The 23,024-nt window shown below is 39.9% G+C and overlaps 1 protein-coding gene across 2 annotated transcripts; it reads right to left on the reverse strand.

Moving 5' to 3' along the window:
• Positions 1 to 713: 713 nt before the first annotated feature.
• kif14 (kinesin family member 14) lies at positions 714 to 22,485 on the reverse strand. Of its 2 annotated transcripts, XR_006096942.1 has the most exons (30): positions 21,136 to 22,485; positions 20,136 to 20,390; positions 19,899 to 19,986; positions 19,634 to 19,732; positions 19,278 to 19,330; positions 19,137 to 19,167; positions 16,020 to 16,127; positions 15,792 to 15,908; positions 15,318 to 15,436; positions 14,749 to 14,921; positions 13,204 to 13,351; positions 12,652 to 12,715; positions 12,307 to 12,491; positions 11,997 to 12,099; positions 11,645 to 11,802; positions 11,335 to 11,482; positions 10,785 to 10,931; positions 9,949 to 10,081; positions 9,360 to 9,453; positions 9,058 to 9,199; positions 8,402 to 8,508; positions 6,917 to 7,017; positions 6,290 to 6,520; positions 5,745 to 5,932; positions 5,071 to 5,223; positions 4,509 to 4,643; positions 4,213 to 4,287; positions 1,953 to 2,094; positions 1,380 to 1,824; positions 714 to 1,348 (listed from the first exon to the last, which is right to left on the reverse strand). XR_006096942.1 is itself a non-coding variant. In XM_042416391.1 (29 exons), exons 1-29 carry the CDS (start codon positions 22,197 to 22,199, stop codon positions 1,451 to 1,453), a joined length of 4,935 nt encoding a protein of 1,644 aa, XP_042272325.1. In that variant the 5' UTR covers positions 22,200 to 22,485; the 3' UTR covers positions 714 to 1,450. The 2 variants fall into 2 exon arrangements, 1 of the variants encoding a protein (XP_042272325.1); XM_042416391.1 differs by having other exon boundaries at positions 714 to 1,824.
• Positions 22,486 to 23,024: the final 539 nt, after the last annotated feature.

The following is a 23,024-nucleotide window of genomic DNA, read 5'->3' on the forward strand; positions in this document are numbered from 1 at the left end:
TTCTGATGCAGTATGGTCCAGGCAGTCTCCGAACAATATCAGTAATACCATGATTACACCTCGATTTTTCCTTTTTTTGGATTACCACAGTGAGATGAATATGCTCATCAACAGGTGCCACTGTCCACTTTCAGGACAGACAACAAATATCTTTTCTGGTGTGGAACCAAAGGACAAAATCTTAAAATGTATGTATTTATTGAATAGTGATTTGCAATTTGAAATGTCTGGGTCAGTCCCCCCCACATCCAATTTTTTTTTACCAATACATATTCTTAAAGATGCATTGTGTAGAATTTAGTGGCATCTAGCAGAATGGAATATAATATTCACAAGTATGTTTTAATTAGTGTATAATCCTATGAAAATAAGAATCGTTATGTTTTCGTTACCTTAGAATGAGCCCTTTATATCTACATAGGGAGCAGGTCCTCTTCCATGGAGCCCACCATGTTTCTACAGTAGCCCAGAACGGACAAACCAAACACTGGCTATAGAGAGAGCCTTTCGCATTTTTAACAAGTCTCACGGCCACCATGGGTTCTCCTACATCCTTGAAAGGGGAGAAGGGGTGGGGTATATTTAGTTTTTTTGCAATCTGCAACCTCACCGATAGGTGCCACTAAATCCTACACACTGCACCTGTAAAGGACATAAAACACTGATATGTTGGAGTATATGTATTAAGAAGAAACCCTGCAGATACAAGTCTCTCCTGAGTGCAAATTGTTACAATATGTGTTATACAGCATACAAAAGAAAAACAAGAAAGAAAACAGCAAGCAATATGGACAAACTTTTGTTAATTTTTACAGCAAATGTACCTCAGATACTATTATATGTTTGAAAAAAATGTAATAGAATAATTTAGTGGCCAGAAAAATATAATACAACAGAGAAGGCCTGTTACAACATAAGTGAACTTTCTCCTTACAGTCAATTACTCATCCTAATTATAATTATCCTTCATGAATTTTAAATTTTGTGGTGACTGAAGTTTTTACTCATATGTGTGTGCCAAAAATATCTTTAAAGCGCTGAAAAGCAAATTCTTACCGTACAACCGCAGCTACATCTCTACAATAATGCTATGTTTACATCATATCGGAAGTGACACGATTATAGGAATGGTTGCGTCCACATAATACCCGTACAAATATGTGGATTGCTCATATGCAGCATGCAGAGTTGATTGTATGAGTGTGAATATAACTGATTTTTTTAAGCAGTACGCAGAGTTGATTGTATGAGTGTGTATATAACAGATTTTTTTAACAACTTGGATGGAAACACAAAAGCAGACCACAGTGTTTTCTGCCTCTGAGGCCGGGTTGGAGGTACTGGAGCATATAAAAAAAACCCGCTTGTTATTACCAGCAGGAGGCAACGTGTTCTCCAAGTCAGTAGTTCATTTTTACAGTAAGTCCTACATGATGTATAAATCTACACATCACACCCAGTGCGGGCTGCCACTGGGCGACACACCTGAAGGGAGGGAATACACAATCTTACTAACAACTCGATGTCTAACAGCACTGCGAGAGGCAGCACTTTCTTTGGTTAACAATTCATCTTCTGTACTCTTGTCTGAAGCGGTGGAGCTTCTGCTCTCTTCCGCCTCCTCTTGGTTCCAAGAGGAGGACAGGGACTGCAGAGCAGAGTGGAGCTCGTCTCGTGCAGCCACGACGGTCTGAAGACAGGGAAGCTGCAGGGACAGCGTCGCCGCTCCCTCCTCGGACAGACCAGTGATAAGCTCGTCAACAGCCTTGGCAGAGGAGGAGATCAGCTCTCTGCTGCTGCTGAGGTTGGAGTCTCTGTCTTTACCTGGAAGGAGGGTGGCAATTGGTATTTTGAAGTTTAAGACACAAGAATCAGCATTTGCTGTACAATGTAAGTCACACTGGATAAGAGTTTCAGCTAAACATGCAGGTTGAGCACATCAGAAACGTCACCTCGCAGGGTGGTAGACAAGGAGGAATGCAGCTGTCTGATGGCCTGATTAAGCTGGAATAACATGGTCACTGTAGTTCTCAATTTCTGCAAATTGGAAGCTGAGGCGTCCTCCTCCCCTTCCTCCAGGTCATTCTCTTTCTCCTGTTTGATGACATGAACATCCAAAAAATGAATACAAGACAGAACAAATAAACAGTAAAAAAAAGTAACACAAAAATTGATATTATACACTAACCATAGCTGTTTGAAGGACTCACTCTTTACTATTATCATGTCCATAACATTGCCCATCTACATTTTCCTGAATGGTCTTGATATTTTAGGGATCTTATAATTGTGAGCCACAATTCTGTATGTAGCACAACATATACTGTAAGACCATCTACAGGGATCACAGATGCATGCAAACACAGACACACACATACCCACACCCAGAGTTGCAAATGATGTCATTAATGAATGAATGGGGCTTCCGAGGTGATGTGTCATTTCCTGTGACATGAACCTAATGGCCCCCTTCCCAACTCACTTCAGTACTGCAGAAAATGTTGATGAGCTATGCTATTCACTGTGGAACACAGTGTACATAAGCAGTTTTTAACCTACATTTTTAACATTTAATATTATAAATGCACATTCTTGTGTATAATTAATAATCGATATCAATCAAATTTAAGTAGTTTTTGTCTTCTGTATTTTGTTTAAATAAGAAAAAGTAACACAGAATTGACATTACACAATATATAGAATATTTAGAAATGTCTCTTGTCTCTCGAAGCTTTGTGTCTGTTCAGAATTTGCCATGGTTCTCCTTGAAAAAGAAATGTTTTCTTTGTGGTTGATGAACGTTTTTAGCTGTTTTCAAAGGGAATCTTGTCCTTTTTAATGGGCACGAATAATAGGACAGAAAATTTGAATAATTTCTAAAAATGTTAATTAAAAAGTATGCTTACACATACTTACTTACTACTAAATACTACTTACTTAAACTGTAACAACAATACTGTAACTTCTGGAGAGCATGAAACTATAAAGTCAAACATATTTGGGTTTAAGTAATGAAAAGTCAGCTATATTTAATACCAAAAGATGCATTTACATCCATGATCATATACAGGTGCAGTACTGTGCACACGTCTTGTTCAAAAGACACCCTGAAAGTATTTGCTTCAGGCTATAACTCAGGTTTGTTTGACTACAATAACACTGTGGACGTCAAAATGCCCCTGCGCCTATGTGTCAGTGGTTGGTTTAGACAAAAAAAACTGCTAGTTTGTGTGACTAAGATAACGGCAAACAAGCCTGTTAGCTGTGACTGATGCCACTTCATTCAACACATTCATTACCTGAATGATCGTTGAGGGGCGACTGCGAAGAGATAAGCCTACAGAGCATTGAGCTTTACAGGAGCAATAAAGGCTGAGTGGCATCTTTAACAGGGCTGCTGTGGGAGTGGGTATTAATCTGTAACATTTAAGCCTGTGTCAAGATGGCAGATTGTTTTTAACCTTTACATATCCAGGGAAGCTTTGCAAGGCACGTATTGTCTCTGTCAGCTCGGGTTTACCCAGACAAATAGCACTAGTTTTTGTAATGAAGCTGCAGATAGCCGATAGTTGATGCCATTAATCAAATACTTTAACTTTGACCATTTTCAGTTCCAAAAATCAATAGCTTTCATTTAAAATTTAACTCTAAGCAAACAACAATATGAGGCCTCATAAATCAGTGGAGAATAATTCATTCTTGAAGGTGAGTTAGGGATTAGACAGTTTAGTGAAACCAGTATGTCTAGTTGATTAAGCTCCAAGCCTTCTCAATTTGTTATGTTAACATTTCCTGGTGTCTGCCGTCAAGTGGAACAACATATTTCTCTTGTTGCGCTGTTTCACACTACAGCTCCATCACTGACTAACAAAATCATAAAATTATTGATGGGACATCAAAAACAACACCATAATACAACATATAAATCCATATTGGGAGAATGTTTCCTTCTGGTTCTTTGCAATTCATGATTGTTCAACATCACCTGCTGGCAACAAGAGGTACATACAGGAAAAAGTACAGCAGGGAAGCATTGAGATGTTGTTGATGACATTTCTAGGAGTTGATTGTCAGGTCCACATAGTTAACACCCATACAACTGCAAATTCAAGCCTCAGTTTCTTACAAAAACTATCAAGAGCAGTGTAGCAACTAAGTCTTGTTACATTGCCATAGATTCTAGTTTTTAGTTGGTTATGCTGTGAAACTCACCGTAACATGGCAATACATGTAACTCTGCAGAGCACGTGCTAAATCAAGCGTCTTGGATTTCAGGCACTGCAGAACCTGTAAGCACACATAGATTACCAATGATGAAACCTCATTTTAAGAATGTTTACCTGTACTTCAATGGAAAGTAGATTATTAACCAAAATCTACAAATTATATAATCATGACAACTTGTGCTATAGGATGATTAAAATACAGTTTCTCTGCAACAAATGAAAAAAAAGCAGGTGGACAAAAGTCACAACATTGTTGAATAGTTTATGATTATGATCTCTTACTGGGTTCCTGGGATAGGACAGCTGAGCCTCTCTCAGCATTTCTCTGGAGATGGTGAGGCTCTCCTCTACGAGAGAGCGGACACCTTTATTGGTTCCCTTCAGCAGACATGAGTCATGAGACATGACCACCGATGGCTGAAAAAAATGTAATCATACAATAACATCAATCATATTTTTTATTATAATATTTTTCATAGCACCTTTCTGGTCAGTCACTAAAAAAGCTACAAAATATATAAAGACAATGATATGATTGAATCTTAACCTTTACCTTTCTCTTGCACTGAATATTGTGCACCTGTAAAGGACTGTCACAGTTTCCAAGATTTCCTTAACATGTGTTTACTCTGCAGAATATGCTAGACCACTGCAATTGCAACAAATCAAACATGCCGTGTCCGCATTCAGCTCAATGATTCCCCACTTCCTAATATCTTCCTTGCTCTGAAATCCACACAGCTAATATTCCATTCTCCAATATTGTGGAGTGGGGGCTTGATTACAGTGGACCCCAGAGCCTTGACAGAGACAGTAGGTACTACGGTATTAATGGTGGTGTTACCTTGCCTGTGGCCTGGCCACCCAGCTCCATAGCATTCAGCGGCATGCCTGTCACCGCCGCCAGGTGGCCAAGTGCAAGCAATGCTGCGTCCAGGCAACGACTGCTCTTCCTCCTTGCCTCTGTAACCATTGACGTGATCTCAGATTCACAACCCTAGATGAGGGGGAAAAATTTCATTTTTCTGTCAACATCAAGTGAGCACAAATAAACTGACAAATGGGTGGAATTAAAATTGATTTAGCAGTGAATCAATTTAAGCAAGTCAACAACGGTCAACATAGTCTGAAGGGGGTCTGTAAATAAATTAAAATGCTAAGAATGTGAAAAATCTGGAGTGAGAGAGAAAAATTGTGTGTTTAGGTGCTGAGGCTGGTAAGGAATTTAGATTTATTTTCCATATATTCATGTTCTGTTTGGGGCTCAAGGTTGAGAATTCCCTCCGCTTGGCCATTTCCATAGACAGAGCTCAAACAGCTCAGAGCTAAGACCCCTCAATCAATGCTCTGCATTTTGATTAGCCACCCCGTGTCAAAACTACGCTAAATTGAAAATCATTTTCTCAGCTCTGATTTTGCACTCTTTTCAAATAATTTATATACTGCAAATGCCACAAAAAGTACAATATAATGTTGCTGTGTGGCATTTAAGACAGTGAGGTAATTTTTTGTGTTTACCTGAATGAGCAGCTGGAAGAATCCTCCCATCTTCTTGACTTGGCTCTTGAGTTCCTCAGCAACGGTGTAGAGTAGGCCGGAGGAAGGTTTCACAATGGCTAACCATTGCATCATAACAAACACTGCACTCTCTATGGCTGTGGTGGCCTTGATAAGCTGAGTCTGAGCCACCAAATTACACACAAACACTGCAGGAAAAAAAGTAATAAAAACCAATTTGTTCAAATACACCTACACAGTTAATCAGAAAAAAGAAAGCAATCCTGGGCTCTTTAGAAAAGTTCAAATATAAATTTTATTGAAGCTGTATAAATGAAAGAATTGGCATCTCATCCTAAAACCATGAACCATGAGCCTAAAACCATTTTTTATGCAATTACATAGAAATATTATGAATTAACTCTTAGATTTCTTTCTGGTAATTACCTGCCTTTAGCTGACTATCTACTAACTTTGACTACTAAGTAATTAAATATTGTCACAAAAAGCATCAGTTTGCTCTTCTTCTTACTCACTGAAGATTTGAAATTTGAGTTGAATCTCACCGTTCTCCTGACTGTCATCATCCAGATTGTCGTACAGGTCAGATATGGTTTGGACTGCCACATACACCAGGTGCAGATCAGAGGCTAACCTGTCTGCCATGCTCTCCTCTGTGCCACTACAACCACGCAGACGGGCCACTGATTGGCCAACCAGCTCCTTGCAGATGCCTGGCATGGTAGAGTCTGTGGTGCTGGAACGTGTGGAGGGCGGTTTGGCCACACCCATCAACCCTGGGACAAATGCAGTGAAGAGTTGGGTTGTGCAGACATGACTTCACTGGACATCATTTTTACAACACTGTGACATAGTAAATGTTCACTTTGTCACACAATCCATCATAGAACCCAGTATACATATAACACCGGTAACACCTCATTTTCATTTATTACAGTTTATTCAGCCTTTAATCTAAAAGCAGCAGTTGGATCTTGAAGCAGAAGGGATACTTACATCAGCTACTAGCATTTACTATAAAGCGTTGATGCTGCACATTTTCCCTAATAACTATGCCCATGCTAATTTCCCCACTGCATAAAAAGAGTTAATAGTCATGTTGGCATTTTCTTAAGTATTTAAAATGTGGTGTAAGTGAGCATGAAATAAGTTATTTTGATCGGCGGACTCACCAGCAGACTGTGAGGAGCCGTTGTGGAGGCTCTGAATCGGATGGACACGGATCTCATAGAGGCGCCCTGAGATTCTCCTGCTCTTCAACAAACTTCTGCTCCTAAAGCAAAACAAACCAGAAATGAACCTCTGTGAATACCCTGCCAACATTTCATATTCACATTCATATTCTATACTTGGGCAAAATTAATTTGGTGTGTTCTCAAAGGCTGTTTATTACAGCACTTTACAAAAGCCATTACACTCATTGCGGCTCAAAGTTTGTTTATAAGTTTGTCGTGCCAATACTTTTTAAAATTAACCACTGATGAAGTCTGTTGCTGTGTACTAGCTGCCAACTTTTCACTTGTTTGGATTTCCTTACCAGATCCATCTGCTTCAATTAATTTGCTGACATTTTTGTTGAAGGCGTTGGCAAAAGACTACATTTCCACTTAATTTGGTGTCACTTTGCTAGGGTGCATGTTATATTCGTGTATAAAGGTCAAACGAGTTTAGCGAATACACTTCAGTTATTATGAGCAACCTAGAAGTGGGAAGGTCAAGCCTTATGGTAATAGTCATAGCCAGCTATGACTATTACCATAAGGCTTAGGCATGGGTTTGATGGAGTTAGAGAGAGAGAGTGAGAGAGAAGGGATAAAGGAACCACAGAACGTGTGCCATGTTTCGTTTGGCTCAGTCTGCTGGTAGTTCAGGCACCACCAGGAGCACCATAAACATCCTTGACAAGAATAACAGCAATGAAGGGGGAAAATGTTGGGGGTTCTGCATGTACCACAGGTGCTCTCGCTGTGTGTGTGTGTGTCCATGCGTGTTTGGGTTGTGGGTCGTAGAGTGAGAAACACAGAGACTGTTGGTGTCCTTTCCGTTTCTAAACCCCTTGGCCTGGCCTTCATGGAAATGAAATTAATAAACAGAGGAAAAAGAATAGAGAGGGAAATATTCTGTGGGCTGCAATTTCATGTCAACTTTTCATGAAAGAGAAAAAAAAAAAAAAAAAGGATGTGTTGAATGTCAGAAATATGCGCCAGGTTGTAAATCAAATCGGTGGAAACTAGGAGGACTTTGTAAAAATAACCAAAATCTTCCAAACTGTTGGACAAAAATGATTTTCCGTGTTCCATCCACATACTTTTCAACTTTCCATATGCACCAATTTGCCTGATACACTTTTCACATTAAAAGAAGAGTCAAGCATGGGGGCTGTGGATTTAAAACCCACATACTATTAAGGCAAAAGCATCGTCCATCCAAACCCCGGCAACCTTTGAAAGACAGTAAGGCGGGCACTGGTAGACAGACTGTCATGTACTTCAGACAGGAACATGTTGTAGGTGCTTTTGAACACTTGCCTGCTTACACTTTTCAAGTAAACAGCCGAGAATAGCAATTAATCCCCTGAAATATAATGTAAATGTAAGTAATTGGAAAGAGGGTTGATGGATAGGAAGGAGAGGAGAGGGGTACAGCTAGATAATTACCTTCGGCGTGAGAAGGAGGAGGTGGAAGCGGAGGAGGCCGATATATCTTGCTCCCACTCATCATCAGGGTCATAAAACACATCGTCATCTTTAGAGGTGGAATCCCCCTGCGGAGAATAAACTATTGCTGACATGCCCAGTCTCATTTACTCAACTTAATGAGAAAACCAAAGCAATGTGAGGCAGCATCCCTTTGTCAGGCATAAAACAACCCATTTTGGACTCTGGTCATATGCGTGGGAAATTGGCAAACACACTTCAATTGATGTCGGACTCTGAACAGGCAATAAATATTAGATTATTAGGGTACTGATCAGATTCAATAAGCGAGTGTGTACAGGGTTCCTACAAATTTTGTAGCATTTTGTTGGTCCAATAGTGTGCCATTAAAATAATCTTTTAAGAAATTCCTCCATCCACCTTCAGTTCCCTTTATTGTAATTAAAAACTGATCTAAGCAAACACCCTGAACAGGTCACATGATCTGATCTGCATGTTTTTGGACTGTTGGACCATTTCATTTTATAAGAGCAAATAATAGCAGCAAAATTTGAGTTAGCCAGGTTCCAGATAAGATGTCAACATTTGCACATCTTAAAACATTTTAAGAAATTTCATCTATTATGACAGAAAGGCAGAAATGATTTTAAGCAAACCTGCTCCAGCTCTCTCATGGCAGCCATGTTGTTCTGGAACTTGTCCAGGCTCCAGAAAGTGGAGATCCCCAGCTTCATGTTTTGAACCCGCACCTGTAGCACACCTCCTTGCTCCAGGTTCTCATCATCAGAGCTTTCATGTCTAAAACAGAAGGTATTCAAGTGGTAATGGCCAAAGTTGGATTATATTTACACTGTTAAGTTTAAGATACAGCTTTCTTTGAGGAAAAGCTGCAAAATGAGATGACTGCCATTTGAAACATGTTATATGTTTAGTCACTAAGGATAGCATCTTATCATACCTGCTAAAGACTGTGTTTTTCTTCAGTTTAGCACTGATCTTATTTGCTTCCTCAATCATCAAGGACAGCTTCATGGCATCCCACTGTGGAGAGGCTACAATAAAGACACACAAGGAGCATTAGTCTCAGATGGTTTTAATCTCAGCCTGATTTGGTAGCACTAGATGGGGTTCAGCCTATGCCATCAGTTCAGATATTGTTAGATAATGTCATATATGGTGACAAGAATAATTCAGATTTCCTGTTTGACAGACTTCTAAGCGAATCAAACAACTGTATGGAGGAAACATTTATCATATGCAGTAGATAATAATCAATGCAATTACATGTGGTTTAAATTCCTACTGTTATCTAGTATGTCTACTGTAGATTAACACTATCTATGCTTGAGTTGCCTCCCGCCTCGCAATGAAATACTAAGTTAAATAAGATCTATGCACTCTCTGCCCCTATTAAACTTGTGTATAGTCCGGTGTATATATCAGGCCAACAGATATTTTCTGCCTTGAATGGACCCCATCCATTTAAAACTCAACTTATGTAGTGTGAATAACCACTGTGATTCAGTAGTGACTTGAAAATCGCTCACCATTTCTAGGAGTCTGAATTTCCCTTACGGCTCTTCTCTTCTGCATCTCCTCCAGCTCTTTGCTGATTTTTCTCTTCTCCGCCTCCAGGGCCTCGACAATCCTTGCTTGACACACACGGTGTTCCTCCATCACCTGGAGTGAATCATGGTAATGCACAAACCATTAAAAACCACTGGGCCAAAACATTATGCCTAAAGCCAAGCCAGCTCAAAACACACCCCAAATGGCCCATCAGTTAAACATGAAACCTGGTGTCAGCATATTTATTTAAGACTCTCCAGCTCATTTTAGATCATCAGGAGAATGAGCAAATAAATGCGATGATGTCATTTATGGTTACAGGAATAATCCAAATTTCCTGTCGAACAGACATCTGAGGCTCAAAAAAGAAAAATGCAGAAAGCTGACTGAAATTACTTTTAAATTTTCATACTTTTCTTTTCATAGACACTGCATATTTACTACCCACTATATATCTATGACTGCAGGCCAAGCTGTAAGTACTTCATGGGGAGCACTCTCTTCCAGGTCATCAAATTCAAAAGTTATTTACACTTTTATCCATACTGTAACTTCAGAGACCCAATCCATATAGCAAACCTACATTAAAGGCATGTTCAGTAGCTTAATAAAGGTGTGCTATGTTTATCTCCAGTATGAGTGATCAGATAAATCGTCTTCATGTGTGCTTGAGGTGCCTGTGTGGGAGTACTTTTCCACTTGTCTGATGAAATACAACCTGTCTAGCACAAAAAAACTTCCCAGAACTTAATAGTCAATTTTCCTAAAGTGAAGAGGAAATTTAACATTCCCAAGTGTTGTTCTGGGTGCTGACCTGGGTCTCCATGTGCAGGCGGAGGCGTTTCTTGTGGGTGTCCACCTCCTGCTCCAGCTCTTGCTTGGCTATCTTCAGCTCCACCATCTGGCTGGCCACCCTCTGTTGGTCTAGCTTGTGGAGACGCTTCCGCTCATTTTCCTCGTTCTGAATGAATTACATTTTGGTATTAGTCAGTACTGGTTGCACTCATTGACTGGGTGTGAAAGTATAAAAAAAGGTGGTTCTGTAATAATGCAATAAACAATTAAAATATATAAATGCTGATTTCTGTTTGTAATTATAGTTTAGGCAGTATGGTGACACCTTTATGCAAATTGACTTATATCTGCAAGTAAAACCTAAAATTTGTAGACTGTCAACACACAATCAACATAATGTACAGAATGAAATGGGTCAGAACTATGTTGCACTGAGATGGAACTCAGTAATATTCATGTTTGTTATCATTAATGGCAGAAATACCAGGTAAGTAAATAACAGATCATAGAAAGAGAATAAATGTTTAGTCTTTTCACATAAAAAATAAAAAAGTGACAGTGTTTTGTACCAGCTCTTTCTCCAGGGCTCGGATCTTCTCTTCAAAAAGTGCCTTCTGGTCATGCAGCTCCTTCTGGGCCACCTCTTTGGCCATCTGGATTCCCTGCATCATCTCTTCTTTCGCCTTCACATGGGCTTCTTCAATTTCTGCCTCCAGCCTGAGACACACAAAGTTGGCTTAAGTGGAATTCAACCAAAACTCATTTTGATTATTAGTCTGGACAAATAGATGTCGCCCAAAAAACATAAAACAGACTACGAGTGCAGATTTAGTTGTTTTATAATTTCTATCTTTATGTGAATGATCTTTTTTCACTTACTGAGCTCTTTGAGCTGCGAGCAGCTCATTTTTGGCAAATTCAAAGTCTTTGTGGCCGTCGCCTGCACCTGTCCAGCATGAACCCCGTTTCCCAGACTGCACCTCTGCTGGATGGTTGAAACGGAAGTAGTGGTCTCCACCAAGAATCACTCTGTCACCCTGGAAACCACACACACACCCACAGATAAGACGAGTTAAATTTAATCATAAAATAGACAAACAGGCTGGCCATGTTTAATTTGGCTGCTGGGTTTCATTTAGAAAAAAATACAAAAAGCAACAAAGAAAGCCATTGCACTATGTTTTCTGTAAGTTAGCCCATAGTATAATGCTAAAGTTCAGATGAGACTTACATGGTGTAGGACAGTGGATTCAGACATTAGGTTTCCATTAACAAAGGTCTTGGCGTCTTCCATGGGAGTGATGCTGACAGTACCCTGGATGTTGGTTATAATACTAAAACAAACAAACAAAAAAAAGTTTCAGATTGAATATCTGCTGTAGCTAAAAAATAAAATAGATAATAGGTGGATTAAAACATTGATAGGTAAATAGATACAAAAAATACATTCCTCAAATCATTAACAATAAACTAAATGTCAAGCATACATGCAGTTGTTGCTGCCACTAGCATTTTCAAACCCTCTAGCCATTTGTTCTCACCAGTGTTGGTCAGCGATGAGGGCTCCTGTCAGCTGGATGTCATGGGTGGAGTCAGACTTGAGTTTGCCAACTGTGGTTCGACCCTCTTTGATCATGTAGAGAAGCATTTCAGACAGCTGGGGATCCTCGTTCAGGTTCACCAGGTTGGGAAGACGGTTGTCCACTTTAAATGTCACACCTGATTTCTGAAGACACAAAGAGCAAAAAGAGTTAGTGTGGTGAAAGTCTGCAATTACTGCACTGTTACTAACTGTGGATGAGAGGCTTGACGCTAAAATGCACAACTACATATATAGGAAACTAAAAAATAAAATAGAAATAAATGTCCTGCTCAGAACAAATTACCTGCAGCTCTTTGGTCTCTTCACGTTTGCGAATTTCAGCTTTTTCCAGTTTCTCTCTCCATGCCCTGTCAGGAAATAAAATTAAACAAAACAAAAACTTCAATCACCTGAGATCCAATTCTATCATTATTCTCTAATATGTATCCCTGACCTCTACTCACTCTCTTCTAAATCTTCTCAATGCCTCAATTTTTAATTTTTTTTTAAAAAAAAGGAAAAAACACCCGCATTGAAAATGGAAAATATCTGAATATGCTGCTAATCTACATAATATTAATATGATTTTAATATTTGTATTTTAGCATGATTTAATGTTATCTTATTTTAAACGGTTGATGCTTAAATATATGCAACACATCTAAAAATATCTGCACATACAATTTATAATAATGAGTATTAAAAAAAAAATCACTTTGCAACTAGGTTTCTCTAAAATGTGGAAATCAACTGTAGCTTTCACTTAAATCCTCTCAAAAGGAGAATATGTGGGTCTGCTGCATCAGACAAATAAAAATAACGTTTAAAAAGTTATAATTGTTTCAGTGATGCTGACCGGTTGGCTTCGACCATTTCTCTCTCTTGCTGACAGAGTTTGTTCCTCAAGGCAGTGATCTCCTGCTGGAACAGCCTGACCCTCTCTGGTTCGATGCCCTGAGAGCTCGTCTGAGCCGCTCGCAGCTTCTCCACCTCTGCCTTGAGCTCTGAAAACAAACACAGTTTGTCCAAAAATGTTTTTTATAGCTAAAAATACATATAACAGTCTGGAGCAAATATACACCAGTTAATATGAAATTACAAGGATTACAGAAAAGTCCTGACAGTGTGTTTTAAGAGGTGATTTTAACAGAAGCTACACAAATATTCAGATTTTGTCAGTCAACTCCTCAACAATCAGACTTATCAAAAAGGCCATTACTGACCAACATTGACCTGATTTATAATACCTTAATCATATTCACTTTGATTATCACACACTGACAGGCAATATGAGAGAAATCCACAGCAAGAGCTCCCCTTAGTGCTAAAAACATCAAACAGCAGCACCATCATCTTATGAAAAATAATACTTGCATGACAGTTAGCCGCCATGTGCAGCTGACAGTGCATAAATATGGCCTGGAGGCAAGGTTAGGGCCAGGCCTTAATTGAACTGGGTAGTGCATAAGCTGGTGATGGATAGATGGGTAGACAGGAGGGTAAGTGGGAGAGAGAGAGAGGAGATCAAGAGCAAGACACAAGTAGAAAGACAGAGATTCACTTATAAAGAAAGAGTGAGACTTACGGAGATAGTGAGAAGGAAGACAGAAAGAAAAAAAAGAGGTAGATGAAGTAAGACACATGTAACAAGTAAGACAGACACAAAACAAGTGTGTGAATGGTTCAAAAATGAGTGACTAAGCTATTGAGAATATGGGGATCATTAAGAAATGAGTAATGTTGCTTTAAAAACAATATTTTATACTGTGAGATTCTTCCAGTGTACAAATACTGTTCCCACCTGTGATACTGTTCACATCTGTGATGCCAAAACTATGTAAACAACCCTGCTCAGTAAAGAAAATCCATCTTTGGTTTTCCTTTTGAGTAAAGGAAACCAGGTGCGCTGCTGTTTGTGTAGGACTGCAGATGTTCAGATTCACAAAGAGCCTGAATTTCAAGAAAAACATAATGTACTATGTATGTGCAGGGTGAAAATAAATCTCTATTAGCAGATAAAAATTGTTTTCCCAAGGCAGCAAGATGTTTTGTTAGTCTTGTTCCAATTTCCCCTCAGTTGATGTCACAGAGGCTATATTCATATTTTTCTACAGTCTATGGTGGCAGAGGGTTCACCTTGGCCACATCTACCAAACAACTGGAAACATCCACAGTAATCAGTACAGTGTATGTGCAGAAATCACTGAAAACTACAAGCAAGTGAAGGGATTCATGCATGTACACACATGTTCACAAACATACTGATAAACATAATAAAACAAGGTCTTAATTAATAGGTGTACAAAGCTTATTGTGGTTATAATGCAGTTAAACAATACAATAGTCAGAGATCAGTTAGTCCAGCTGAGGTTTTTGAATGTGTATAGTTTGAGTGTCTGACCTCTGATGAGCTTGGCATTGGTGTCCTCATTGACCTTGGCGATGTTAATGATTGTGCGGGCCTGCTGGGCGTAGCGCAGGGTGCTGAGGCTTTCCTCCACATTGCTGCCTGCTGGGCTCAGTGTGGCAATCATGGCCGTCTTGGAGTTACCCCCAATGCTCTCTTTTAACAGCCTGGAGGAGAAAGAAAAAGGGACTTGGTGAGAATCATCTTTCTAAACTGGAAATGCTGACTAGGTCAGAAATCCGCTGTGGGTTAGAGAAAATGTAAAACATATGTATTTTGACAAGATTGTCTTTTCAGTTGTACAATTTCTATGTGCACCACATTTATAATTATGTCATTTTATTTAATGTCCTCCATTTTCCATTTTCCAAGTACTGCGAATACATTTTCTTCTTCATACGAGTCTGATGTGCATTTGTCGCAAACAACTTTGTTATACTGCATGAAATTGTAGACCAGATTTATGTTTCTTATTTTTTTAAGAAGCACTAAAAAAGAGAGCTCAGAAAAACAAGCATTGTGTTCTGCATAGCTACATGTGTGCAAGCATACTGTTCTCTCACCATGTAAGGACAGACTCTCTGTACGGTATAAAGACCTTCTTCCTGGTCAGCACCTGTTCTGATAAGGCAGAGATGACCTTTCCAAGGGTAAGCAGGGATTTGTTGATGCTAGCGCCCTCCTATGATGATATAGAAAAAAAATGTTGTTACAATCATTCATGAACCAAACTTATTTGAATATTTGTACATGCTGTTTTATGAAAATGCAGCTACTATATTGCTAGAATTAACCTCAACCTTCTGTCATTTTTACAGTCTAATATCATTACTAAACTAAACGGAATGGAGTGGTTCATCTCAAAACTGTCCTAATGCAATACTTTTTATAGACTTTTCTTGTTAAATTCACATAGAAACATTGTAACACAAAAAAGAAGCATCCTGAAATGGCTGGGAAATGGAGATTTTAGTATTTGAGAAGCAGTTACCAAAGGATACCACAGTGTGTGTGTGTGTGTGTGTGTGTGTATGTACCCTGAGTCGCTCTCCGCTTGTCTGAGCTGAGTTACAACGTTCGCTGCCTGCCAGGTCCACCAAGTTGATCCTGCTGGTGATACTGTGGTCATGTTCCTCTCCCTCCACAAACTCTGTCTGTATACCGACACACACAGAAAAAAACAATATGTCAGACTTTATTAGGCAAGTTTTTGTTTGTTTGTGGGTATTTATGTGGGTACATACAATCCAGTTGAGAGGGTATACCTTGGTCTGGGTCATAACAAGGGTGAAGACGGAGTGAGATCTGGAGCTCTTGTCGTTCATTCCTGTGGCTGCTGTGGCTCTCTGCTTGTTTCCCAGCTCCAGCCATCCCTGGAAAAATGACACAGTGAATAATGACTGAATCTCTGTGTGGTCTTCTGGTCATCAACAGCATTCTTGTTGTATATGTTATACTCTGGTATGTATTGGATGCACAAAATCTCTGTTGTGTGCCTGCACTGCACGTCCAAGACATTAATATTCAGTCAAACAGTGATGTCTGTATTTATTCTTGGTATCTTTGTCTAGCTGACACTCAACCCAGACATGCTCACTGTTCTACTTAAGAGCATTGGCTAAACCTGACCTTTGATTTTATAAATTTACTTGAATCCTTTGGTCTCCAACTATAAGTGAATGGCCCGACTCATGTTAAAAGCCATACCCTAGATTTATCTCTCTCCTAAGATCTCTCCATCTCCAACCCTGTGATAGAAGATTCTCACCTATTTGATCACAGGGCATAATTTTTTATCTCGATTTGCCTCATACTTCTCCTGTCCGTCCTGCTCTTCTCCACTCCCATAGTCTAAATTCTTCCACTGCCACTAGGTTTGCAGAAGGCTATAGAGAAGCTCCCATCACCGCCAGTATCGAGGCTGCACCATCTCATGTGAGCACAGAGGAACTTGTCTCACTATTCAACAGCACTGTTTTGGCCACCCTTTACTCTGTTGCACCGGTCAAAACTAAAAAAACGTCTTTGGCCTCACTGTGGCTTATTAACATTAATACTAGAGAAATAAGGAGAGCATGCAGAAGGGCAGAGTGGAGGTGGAAGTGGGATAAATTGCAGATCTCATTTCAAATTCTGAAGGATCTCTTGGATAAATACCAGCTGGCTGTTAAAAAAGCCAGGGCTCAATACATGTCTAATCTTATTGACAAAAGCTGTCATAATCCCAGGGTACTTTCTGAATGACTGAATTTATTTGATGATTACACATATAACACTGCACTGCAGTCATTACATACATTAAAAATCACCAAGGATGAAAAACACAATAAAGCCTGAAGGCTTATTTCCATTGCAGTCCTCTAGTTTTAGTGTGTTAAACTCCACCTTCACCTCCTGCTTAGAAGTATCTGTCTCTAAATGTGAGGATTTCCTAAACTTCTTCAGAGACAAAGTACTTGGCATCAGAGCTAGCATTAGACCATCTGTAGACAGCCTAACCATCTCCTCTGAGAACACTGCAGTTCCAAATTCCCATAACTCCATCATTTTACCAGAATTTCATCATATTATCACTTCTATGAAGACCTCCACTTGTTCTCTCGACATTATTCCAACTAAAGTCTTCAAAGTAGTTATTGGCTCCATCGGCCCCAGCATTCTTTCAGTTATCAATAGCTCCCTGGAAAACAGCCATGTTCCCTAATCTTTCAAACATGCAGTGGTCCAGCCACTTAAAAAAAGAAAAAAAGAAACAGAATCTTCAGTCTTCACAGATTCTTCAGTACTCAATAATTACACACCAATCTCCGAACTCCCCTTTCTCTCTAAAATCCTTGAAAAGGTAGTTTTTAACTAACTGTTGTCCCACCTGGCTAAAAACTGCATTTTTGAATCCGGTTTCAGAGCTCTTCACAGAACTGAATCTGCATTACTGAGAAAAACTAATGACCTCCTTCTAGCTGTTGACTCAGGTAACTGCTCCGTCCTCTTGCTCCTACGTAGATCTAACTGCAGCCTTTGACACAGTAGATCATTTTATTCTCATTCACAAGTTAAACCAATGGGTGAGGGTCTCTGGTTCTACCTTAAACTAGTTTTCTTCATATTTATCCAACAGATCTTTCAGTGTCTCTATTAGCAACGCATCATCTTCCTCATCCCCCAAGGTTCCATACTTGGTCCGATCCTCTTCTCCGACTATTTGCTTCTGCTTGGCCATATTATTCTTTCTTTTCACTGTTATGCCGATGATACACAGATCTACCTCCTCATAGAGCCTAATAACTACAACAAACTAACTGACTTCAATAACTGTCTTCAAGACATCAAATCCTGGATGGCTGCAAAGCTCAATGAGAATAAAACTGAAGTTATTTTACTTGGACCACAGCTTTTGACCAATGTTATTTCTCCTCATCTTGGCCCATTGGCCCCTCTGTTAAATCACATGCAAACACTCTTGGAGTTTTATTTGATTCAAGATTGAATTTTGACAAACAAAATCAATCAAGTTGTAAAATTAAGCTTCATGCAGCTCCGCATCATCTCCAAATTCAAATCAATTCTCTGTACTTCTGACCTGGAGAAAGTTATCCATGCCTTCATACCCTCCCGCTTTGATTATTGCAACTCCTTATATTTTGGTACCACTCAGTCTTGTTTACCCCGTCTCCAACTAGTTCAGAATGCAGCAGCAAGAGTTTTGACAAGGTCAAAAAAAGAGGGAGCATATTACTCCCATTCTTGCCTCTACACTGGCTGCCTGTTAGCTACAGAACTGATTTTAAAAACCTGATGTTTGTCAACAAGGTGTTAATTGGATTCACCCCTTCTTACATTACAGAACTCCTATCCCCATATCACACTGTCAGAGAATAGAGACGTCTGACCAAAGACTTCTGTCTGTCCCGAGATCCAGGACTAAGTGTTATGGGGACAGGGCTTTCTCTGTCCCTGCCCCAAAACTATGGAATTCTCTTCCTCCCACCATCCCATTCTCCCCTGCTATTAAAATTTTCAAGAGTCATCTTAAAAACACACTTCAACTCATTAGCCTTTAACATTTCATTGTGCCTAACTTAACAAGCTTAGGTTAATCTCCTTAAGTCTCTGTGGGTCTGTGTTGTCTCTATGGGCTCTGTGTGACCATGTGCCTTTACTATTATCATTATTATTATTATTACTATTATCATCATTATTATTATCATCACTCTGATTTATCTTCTCTTCTATTGTGTTTGTTTCCTTTTTTGTTTTCCTCTGTGTGTGCTGTAAAGCACTTTGGATCAGCTGTGTTGTGTGTGTAAAGTGCTATATAAATAAAGTTGAGTAAATGCTAAGGATCTAAATGAAAACATATTTCGACAGCAGGTTCAACGTACCTGAATGTCACTGTAGGAGCTCACAACATTCCTGTGGAGAAATAGCAAAGTGAGAAATTCTGCAAATCTCAGCATTTAAGCATGTTCTTTTGGCCTTTACTGAAGAGTGATATACCAAAAGAAAGAAAAGGGTTTTCTTACGCAGAGAGATCCGCAACATAAGGACCGTGGACTGGATGTTCCCTCACTCTCAGCTGGTAACACAAATAAACTGTGTTTTATCATGACTCTACACATTGTTAGGTTATTCAGCCCTACAACACTGACCATAAAAAAGGCCCTCATGACATAAGCAAGAGTTCATCTCTGAAATTTGAGATCATCAGGTAGATGTTCTATGTTATCTTAAATGACAATGACAGGAAACTCTTAAAATTGGGATGGTTTATGTGCCACAGTGGCTAGTAAAAAGATAACAAACTCACAAGCCACAAAAAAATATTACCAATAGTTTTCTGGTTTTTGGAGGGCATCTCAGTTGGTTGAAAACTACTTACAGGCATCCTCTTCTGGTTTGGGTCATCTCTGGTCACCAGGAGGTCATGGATCTTCTCATTGTACACTTCAAAGAAGCTCATCTCTACATGACATTTGACCTGAAGTATAACAACCCAAATGAGTAATTTGATGAGTTATGTAACCAGAAAAAGAATAGAAGTCTTTTAATCTTTTTTTAATCTTAGAGAAACAATGCAGACTCCAGATTTTTCAAGTAAAACTTCTTTGGAAATAATAAATAAATGCTTCTACGTGACATTTTACCTCTTCGTTTTCCATGGAAGCCAGTCTGGAAAAAAGTTCCTGACAGAACCGCGGGATTACCCCTGCCTCTTCTCCAAAGCCCATCATCCTGTGAAACAACCATTTCAAACAGATCAAACTGACAGTTCAAAAACATTTCAAAAACAGCATGCATTTTTACGAGCTAGAAAAAGTGAAGTGATGTGTGATTTAACCGGAAACGAGTGACTATAATAAATTAAAGCCAAAAATACTCACGTATAAGATTTACCAGAGCCTGTTTGGCCGTAAGCAAACAGGCAGGTGTTGAATCCTTCGAAGGCCCTCAGTAGCAGAGGTTTGGCCAGTGTCTCGTACACCGTCTGCTGGCTGACGAAGGCAGGGTCGCTCTTATCCACCGAGCAGAGGGAGAAGTCATAGATGAAGGAGTAGTTCTGTTTGGAGACAGGATGCTGGACAACAGTCTCCTGTCCATTCATGAAGATGACTTGTGATGCCTTTTCTGCCTTCTCCCTATAACAAAGAATAAATATTCACAAACATCATTTCAGAGATGAATTTTGTCTATCAGAAAGATTTTTTTCTTACTGTAAATGTGAGCATGTCCATAAGCTACACATGTACAGTGTTTGTAGTTTGGTCTTTATTTTGCAGCTCAGAAAATTCCTAAACATCCTGGAGTAAACAGTCTTGTATCTATTTCATGCTTATAATGTCTGAAACATATTGAAAAATAAATTGTTATTCGTGTTTCATTTGACAAAACGCCTAAAATTTGAGAAATGATAAAATTCACTTTCTTTGCTCGTCCAGAATACACTGTATTGCCCTGCTTACAGCCACATAAAATAATCTCACATTGGGGTATTTTCAATACAAAGGATCTGATTAAACTACACTTTGTGTTATATTCTGAATGGAAAGTGGGTGTAGGGGTGCCAATATTATAATTCTAACAAACATTACTGTTTTATATTGATGCTTGGTTGAATAAGACTGATGACACCTCCAGATGGCTCAGCAGTAAATTTTGGACACCCAGATCCTTACATGTTGACAGATGTGTGAATGAAAATGGACAGGCGATAGAAATAAGTCCTCTGGCTTTACTGTGTTTTCATCCTCTGTGATTTTTAATCTATGTAAAGACTGCAGTGCAGTGTTATGTGTGTTTTTAATCATCAAATAAATTCATTCATTCATTTAATTCATCATCTACTCCTGCACAGTTTACCCATCAGTTAAGGTAAATACAAACCTGTCATTGAAAGGGCGGACACGGACTGCAACAGTCACTGCACTGTTTTCCATCTTAAATAAATCCTGCTGCTTCAGAGCCTCGCTGGGACGGGACAGGAACTGCTCAGAAGGTCCTGGAGCAGGAGTGGAGCTCCTGGTCACGTCTCCTTTTAGGCTTGACGACAAAGCGGTGGAAGTCTTCCTCACCTGCGGCGCGGCGTTAGGTTTGTGAACACCTGCTGACACCTTGCTGATCCGAGGAGCTGGGACAGGCTTAATGTCCTCTGCTGTTTGCTGTACTCGGGATTTTGACCTCTCTAGAGTTGCAGATTTTACTGCCACTGGTTTAGGAGCTTCTTTCACTGCCAGCCTTTCAAAAACGTCTCTCTTGGCGGCGATTCTCTCAAACGGGGTCTTTTTGGTCGGGGTTTTAAATGTTTGGGCCTGGTCCTCTAGCTGCCTACCTGTGGAGGACGCTGAGGAAGAGGATGGCGTCTTGCCGTGCGCCAGCCTCCCCGAGGTTTCCGCATGAGCAGCCGTCTCTTTTCCTTTGCTCTTTGAGGCCGTTTCTCTCAAACTCATTGAGCGGAATAAACCGGGTGTCCTACCGTTTGGTTCACTGAGGATTTTCGGTGTTGGATGCGCGTTGGCACCGCTGACCCCACGCTGCACCTGTGCGCTTTTATCCATTGAAGGAGTCCTGGTCCTACGCTGCAGGGTCAGTCTCTTCTCCGGAGCTGGGGTGGTGTTCTGACTGCTTTCAACCATCGTTTTCTCCGTAGTGTCAGCCCCGGTTTTTCTCCTTGACCTCCTCTGAAGGGTGAGGCGACCACGGTAAGGGGTCTGCTGCCCACTGCCGCTTTTTGACAGTGCAGAGACGACATAAGTTCTGTTTACCTGTCTGCTCTTATCACATGATCTGCTGTCTTCACACGCAGAGTCTCCCGATGTTATGTCACTCTTGCCCAGCGTTGAGTCTGTTGCTTTCCGCTCCGACGGGCGCGGTGTCCTGGAGGTCGATGTCGACATTAGATGGTCATAGTACGCTGTGTGCTTCCTCGCTTGCACACTAAACAACGACATGGTAAATTAGTCGGCTGCTAAAAACAAAACGGTTAAAACTAGCTTATGGATCAACGTTAGCTAACGGCAACTCCACTCGGGTTACTTTAACTACAAAAACAGTAAACGACATGAAAAACACGATAAACGGACGCGGGTACACCTCAGTATGCAGTTTAAAAGTGAAAATGAATCCATTTGAATAAAACCTGAGCTGTGTTCAAGCAAACCGAGCTACTTTTGTTTATTATTTTCCCTTCGTCCCTTCCGCCTTCACCCGCTTCAATTTCAAACTGTCCCCACTTGTGACAGCTGATTGGCTGAATTCTCGGGAATCGTTACGTCATGTTTTGGTCAACACATGTGATGCAGGCACCTGAGATCGACGCTAGATGGCAGCAAACTCAACGTTATATTGTGACTCGCACAGTATCCGTTATTATTTGCACTTCTGGTGGTACTCCGGTAGAGAAAATGTCAAATTCATTTGTTAAATCTAGAATAAGCCTCCCGCCTTTAGATAAAAGTCACGTTCACTCCATAGTTTAAATAGAAATAATAACAACAAAAAAACAATAGAGGGATTTGGTTGAAAAAACAGAAGACCTATACTGAGTTTGGACTTTGCATCTAATGTGATACTTAATATACTCAGAGGGGAATTCTGTGTTGTTTTTTTTACTTCCCTAGGGAGGTCAATGGTTATGGTCAGCTAGAAAGGATTTGCAAGCGACATAGGTCAAACCTCTTACCACCCAGTTAAAGACCTCCCTGCTGCCCAATGCTCTAATGAAATGATTCAAACAAAAAACATGTCCAGGACAAATTTCAGAGCAGCAGTGTCAA

The sequence above is a fragment of the Thunnus maccoyii genome, chromosome 7 (genome assembly GCF_910596095.1).
Source record: "Thunnus maccoyii chromosome 7, fThuMac1.1, whole genome shotgun sequence".
Classification (NCBI taxonomy): Eukaryota; Metazoa; Chordata; class Actinopteri; order Scombriformes; family Scombridae; genus Thunnus; species Thunnus maccoyii.

Excerpts from the sequence above, each read along its gene's own strand:
- kif14 (XM_042416391.1), bottom strand. The coding sequence starts at position 22,199 with ATGTCGTTGTTTAGTGTGCAAGCGAGGAAGCACACAGCGTACTATGAC. Across the intron at positions 13,352-14,748 it reads CAATGCCAAGCTCATCAGAG|AGCTCAAGGCAGAGGTGGAG; the intron begins GTCAGACACTCA and ends GTTTGTTTTCAG. Across the intron at positions 11,483-11,644 it reads CTCGCAGCTCAAAGAGCTCA|GCTGGAGGCAGAAATTGAAG; the intron begins GTAAGTGAAAAA and ends TGTGTGTCTCAG.